A 5,903-nucleotide genomic window follows, 5' to 3' on the forward strand; every position below is an offset into this window, starting at 1 on the left:
AAAAATCAAAATGCAATATTTCAACTCCTCTCCTGCCAAATCAAAGCCTACTAAATGAAATTAGGGCCATTATTCAAGTGCCATTATACTGAGTGTGTCAAATTGAAACACTAAATCATACATTTGGATATTACATTACATATTTGAGAACATGCCAAACGTTTTATTATTGTTGAGTGTAATGTCAGGAGACAAACTTCTACAAATTGTATACATAACTTTTTCCATTTTATCTGTTTTCCATTTATGTCAAGTTGAACACATGGTATGACTTTTAATATTCTCTCTTCTCCTTTCCCATATTCAATGCTAAGTGAACACACTTAACCTTCATTATCCTAAATTTATCCTTCAGTAATCTCAAACCGAGAATGTTTTTAAGATCAGTATGGAAGAGGAGAGAAGAGGAAGTCCTTCTAGATGAACCTTACCAGTCTGAGGGATGCTGACCAATAGCCCATGGCGGCCAGCAAACATCCACGAATTACGGAAAAGAACTGTGCTCTGGGCAGTTCTGGCCAGCTCAGTTATCAACTCGTGGAAATTGGTTAATAAGCCCAGGGAACTGTGGATGGCAATGTAAATAATATCTTGCAGGTGCAGTGGTCGTAGCCAGACGGGCCTCGCTGGGCTGGTGCCCTAGAAAACTTTGTCTTTGGGGATGAGCGATGATGGGCAGTCCTGCGCCCTCCAGGTAGGGACACTCGCGCGCAGGCGCAGTGGTATCAACATTGTGGGCGGGGTTAGCTTATCAACTGCCAGATGAGAATGGCGGCCAGCTTCAAGAAGCCAAACCCTGCCTCCACCAGCCAGAGGAAAAAGTCGTGTCCGAAGCCCGAACTCACTGAAGAGCAGAAGCAAGAAGTTCGAGAGGCGTTTGACCTCTTCGATGCTGACGGAAGCGGCACCATCGACGTGAAGGAGCTGAAGGTGGCCATGAGGGCGTTGGGCTTCGAACCCAAGAAAGAAGAGATCAAGAAAATGATCTCAGAGGTAGACAAGGAGGGCACGGGAAAGATCAGCTTCAATGACTTCCTGGCCGTGATGACTCAGAAGATGGCCGAGAAGGACACCAAAGAAGAAATCCTGAAGGCATTCCGGCTCTTTGATGACGACGAGACAGGGAAGATATCTTTCAAAAACCTCAAGCGTGTGGCCAACGAGCTGGGGGAGAACCTCACGGATGAGGAGCTGCAGGAAATGATCGACGAAGCAGATCGGGATGGAGACGGCGAAGTGAATGAAGAGGAGTTCCTTAAGATCATGAAGAAGACCAGCCTCTATTAACAGCGGTGGCCCACGAAGCCACTCACCCAGTTCTATGAGACTTTAACTTAGAAGACAGTGAGTGTCTTTCTGGCTCCCTCACACATGTATCATTCTTTGTAAGTTATCTGTTGTGAGCAATGTAGGACCAATACGTATGCCTGGGCTACTGAATAAAAAAAGAAATTTAACGCTAATCCAACCAAGTGTAATTTAAAAGGTGAAGCTAACAATGTTGAGTACTTATGAATCTAAGACCTTAAACAGTTATAAAACAAAATCAAATACATTCTAAGTTGTGTATCTTTTCTTGAAAAGATCAATGAAGGTTTTATCCATAATACCACATTAACACAACCTTAATAATTTCGTTTCTGCTTACTTACAAGCCATAACCCATCCACTTGGTCTTAGTACATCATGGTCATCAGTACTTGATTCTCCCCACCCCAAGCACATGTGACATCAGAGATTTCAAAGTACAAACAGTTCTCTGAGTTTTTATTAGTTTATAAATACTAGCAAACTCTTTACTTGGTTACCTGTTTTTTTAATATATAAATTAGCTGTTTTTGAAGTAAAGATACCTACTCCTTAATATCTGAAATCAGAGAAAATGTAAATAACAGGACTGTGGAAAGATAATCTGTTGGCTAAGATGGAAGCTTTCATTAAAGTTTTGGTAATAGGAAACAATGCTATTCAAGGCGCAACCAAACCTAAGTTAAAACTTTATATAAAACTAAATTTCATGTAAAGTCCTACTAAGAGGAATGCTCAAATTCTACAAAATTTTTTGCTTTGCCAGACATTGTATACTTTAGAGGGTAGTAGATATACTCAGAATGATGAGGATACTTCACAAAGTTCATGGAAAAACAGATCTAAAATGCTTATTCTGATGTAAAAACACTTGAAATCTGTGCTCAGTTTTTTCACAATACGCATTTTCCCGTGAATTACTTGAAGACCCTTCATAGGGTAAAGGCTTAGATTGCGGTGTTGGAGTTGTTTGTCAAAGCAACAGAACTAGCTAAAGTGATGAATATATTGAGATTCACTGTGTGATGCAATTTTGCTGAGGTGGTTGGCATAGGGCAGGCAAACTCTCTCGGGTTGCAGATGCTAACAGTTGAGAGGTTCAGTGCTTTAGTGCAGACTCAAGTACAGTTGTCATGGAAACAGGTGTAACTTGAGCCAGCATTCATGCAAAGGGCCTGCCCGGAGAGCAAGGGGAGGCTTACTGGAATCCCGGAGAAAGATTCCTGGGATCGTTGTTTGACCAGCACGTAGGCCCAAGCATGGACATTTGTGCTAAGGTCGAAGAAATACCAGAAAGTCATCAGAGACTAGAAATAAGAGTCAATGCCCAAGTCAGTTGACTATCCAGCTTTGATTTCCAGCCCAGCAGGTGGCAAAATGAAATCCAGAAACTCAGGCAGAAACAGCATTGTGCAGGGCCAGCCAGAGGGCACAACCCCTCCTGTCCAAGGGGAAGGGCTCCAGAGGTTCCTGGATCCTCCTCACACCCGAGGAAGTCTCTAAAGGGTGAATTTACTGTTTCTCAATTGGCTCATATTCTGGAGGAGAGAGGGAAGGTTGATGGAACAGGCCTAAACCATTGCAAGAACTTTTAAAGAAGAGCATCACATACTGGCTGGGTTAGACATGTCCTACAGACTTTACAAAAGCAGAACTCAGAGTTTATGGAAATCTTTTTGCAGATGAGGAAACATAGCTAGAAAGTTTGGAAAAGGCTAAAAATATAAGTTTCACTGGGTTCTCACCAATGGCCCTAATAGAAATGAAGCAAGAAGCAAATCAAAGAACCCCACATGGCTGTGTAAAGATCTCATGGGCGAGCTCTTGTTTTTTAACCTACTCTGAAAATACAACTGTATCAAGGGGCAGATATGTAGCCTAGCAGTGAAGACAATTGTGTCAGAGTGCCCACATTCCATGTCAGAGTGCCTGGGTTTGTGCCCCATTCCGATTCTAGTCTCCTATTACTGCACACCCTAGTCAGCAGCAGTAAGGACTCCAGTTACTGGGTTCCTATCACCCACGTGGGAGAATAGGATGGAATCTCTGGCTCTTGGCTTTGCCCTAACCCAGTCCCAGTTGCAGGCATCAGAGGAGTGAATCCATGGATGTGAGAGCTCTGTCTGTCTCACTAGGTCTCTCTGCCTTCAAATAAACTTGGTGAGGTTTGTTTCATGACTCTGGATGTGATTCCATGAATACTTTAAGTGTATATTCTGCTGGCATTGGTTTATAAATGATAAGCCCCTTCTGGTTGATGGTATGAGGGAGTTTTCTATAAGCTTGCTGGTTTTCTGTCTGGTTACTATCAATTACTGATAGAGTGTTGACATCTCCAAATAAAACTGTGGCTTTTTCTATTTCACCCTTTAGTCCATAACATGTTTGCTGCACATATCTTCCAGTTCTGCAGTTTGGTGCAGACGCACTTCGCACTGCTCTGGCTTCTGAGTGTACTGACATTTGCATGATTATCAAATGTCTCTGTGTCCTCAATCATTTTATTTGCTCTGAAGTCCCTGTTATCTAACCAATCTTTCCAACAATGCTTCCATGATTTTTCTTTTACCTTTTCCACCCTTTCACTTTCTGCTTACTTGTACTGTTTGAAGTGAGCTTCTTAAAGACAGTATGTTAGATTACATCTTTTCATCTAATTTGTCAATCTATCTTTAAACTGATTCACTTAAACCATTTGCATTTACTGTAAATGTCAATATTATAAGGGCTTAAATTCATTGTCCTTTTTGTGTTTGTTCTCTCCATTTTTCATCGCTGAATTACTTTCCTCTACATTGGCAGCATGAATATTAAATATTTACTTCTTGGAAAAGTAGATTTACAAACGGAAGGAAAAACAGAGAGAAAGATTTTCCATCCATTAGTTCTCTCCCCAAGTATCCGTGCAACAGCCGGAATTGAACCGATGTGAAGCCAGGAGCTTCTTCCAGGTGTCCATGCAGCTGCAGGGTCCAAAGGTTTTGGGTCATCCTCTTGACTTTCCTAGGCTACACGCAGGGAGCTGGATGGGAAGTGGGGTGTCCATATGGGATCCCAGTGCATGCAAGGGACTACCTTGCCATGCCCTTTTCTTTTTTCTTTCTTTTTTTTCCAATTTCAGTGACAGATATATACACAGAAAAAGAGAGATGAAGAGAAAAGAAGACTTAATCTACTGGTTCACTCCCCACAATAGCCAAGGTTCTGCCAAAGACAAAGCTAGGAGCTAGAAACACAACCCAGGACTTCCATGTGAGTGGCAGGAACCTGAACCATCACTGCTGCAGCCCCGGGCCTGCAGGAACAGGATGCTGGAGTCAGGAGCCAGAGGCAACATTCATGGAGCACAGGCATTCTTCCATGAGACGTGGGTGTTCAAACCAGTTCTTAACCATGGGATCAAATGCCCGCTTCTGCACGAATACTTTTTACCATTTCATTTTGGTTTACCTGTTTTTTATGTGTCCCTTTGTCTAATTTTTTCCAGGTGTTATGACACAGACATAATTTATACTGGTATATTGGTGTCATCATTTTATCAGTTCCAGTGAAATATAGGAAACTTTTCTCCCTTTACATCACTCCATTTATACTTGTCTTAAATATTTTTTCTAAACACACTTAGACCGGGATTCTAACTTTTGCTTTAGCAAAATTTAGAAAACTCAGAAATAGAGCAACAGCTTGTTGTATTTATCCCCTACCCACATATTTTTTGGCCTGGAGCATTCCTCCACCTTCATATTCCATTCTTTTCCCATTTCCTTTTAGTTTAGAGAACTTCCCTTGCTGTTCTTTTAGAGTAGATTGGCTAGTGATAAATTCCCTTTGTTTCTGCTCTTAGATAAAAAATGTCTACCTTTCTGCCTTCATCCCTACAATCTCCACCAGGCACAAGATTTAGGGATAAGGGGAGAATCAAGATAGCAGAAAGGGTAAGGACACATTTAAACAAAAGGAGAAATATTAGCCAGTATGAAGCAGAGAGGGCATATTTCAGGAAATAGGACAGAACAACAGCAGAGGGGTACCCAGACACTGACAGACACAGGAAAGCAGCAGACACAACGGTGTGGTGTTGCAGTGACTGATACCCCAGTGGCATTCAGCAAATTGTGTTCTGAACTCCACCAGCAGCCGGAACCACACTAGCAACAGGTGGGAAGGGAGTTCCAGAGGTGAACCTAGACAAAAACTGCCCAACCTGCTTGTCTGTTTGATTTGACCAAAAGCAAAGATAGAGCAGCAGTCCTAGACGGGCGGTGCGGAATCAGGGTGGATTTCATAGCCCAGTCTGCCTCCTACAGCTGAATTAGGTGCCATTTTTGTTACGAAGGCAAAGGCTATGGGGCAGGACTGAGCATACACTGAGCTGGGAGTGAACTCATTTCTGGCTCAGTGAACTGCAACAGAGTGACAACCTACAGGTTCCACCCAAGACAGGTCTGGGTAGCCCTCAGACCTGACAGCCAGCAGATCAAGAACTCTAGTAGTGGCACATCAGGTGCCATTTCTTACGGTGTGGCAAAGAATTTAAGACTGCAGAAGAAAACAGTGAGCTGCACATTTGCTGAGCTTGGTGAGAACTCACTGAG

At 42.6% G+C, this 5,903-nt stretch overlaps 1 protein-coding gene across 1 annotated transcript; it reads left to right on the top strand.

The window, feature by feature from the left end:
* Positions 1-720: 720 nt before the first annotated feature.
* Positions 721-1,349, top strand: CETN1 (centrin 1). Its single transcript, XM_040974026.1, has one exon. It carries the CDS (start codon positions 763-765, stop codon positions 1,285-1,287), a length of 525 nt encoding a protein of 174 aa, XP_040829960.1. The 5' UTR covers positions 721-762; the 3' UTR covers positions 1,288-1,349.
* The last annotated feature ends 4,554 nt before the right edge of the window (positions 1,350-5,903 follow it).

This window comes from Ochotona curzoniae, unplaced genomic scaffold (assembly GCF_017591425.1).
Source record: "Ochotona curzoniae isolate NIBS_2020 unplaced genomic scaffold, NIBS_Ocur_1.0 contig_2364, whole genome shotgun sequence".
Classification (NCBI taxonomy): Eukaryota; Metazoa; Chordata; class Mammalia; order Lagomorpha; family Ochotonidae; genus Ochotona; species Ochotona curzoniae.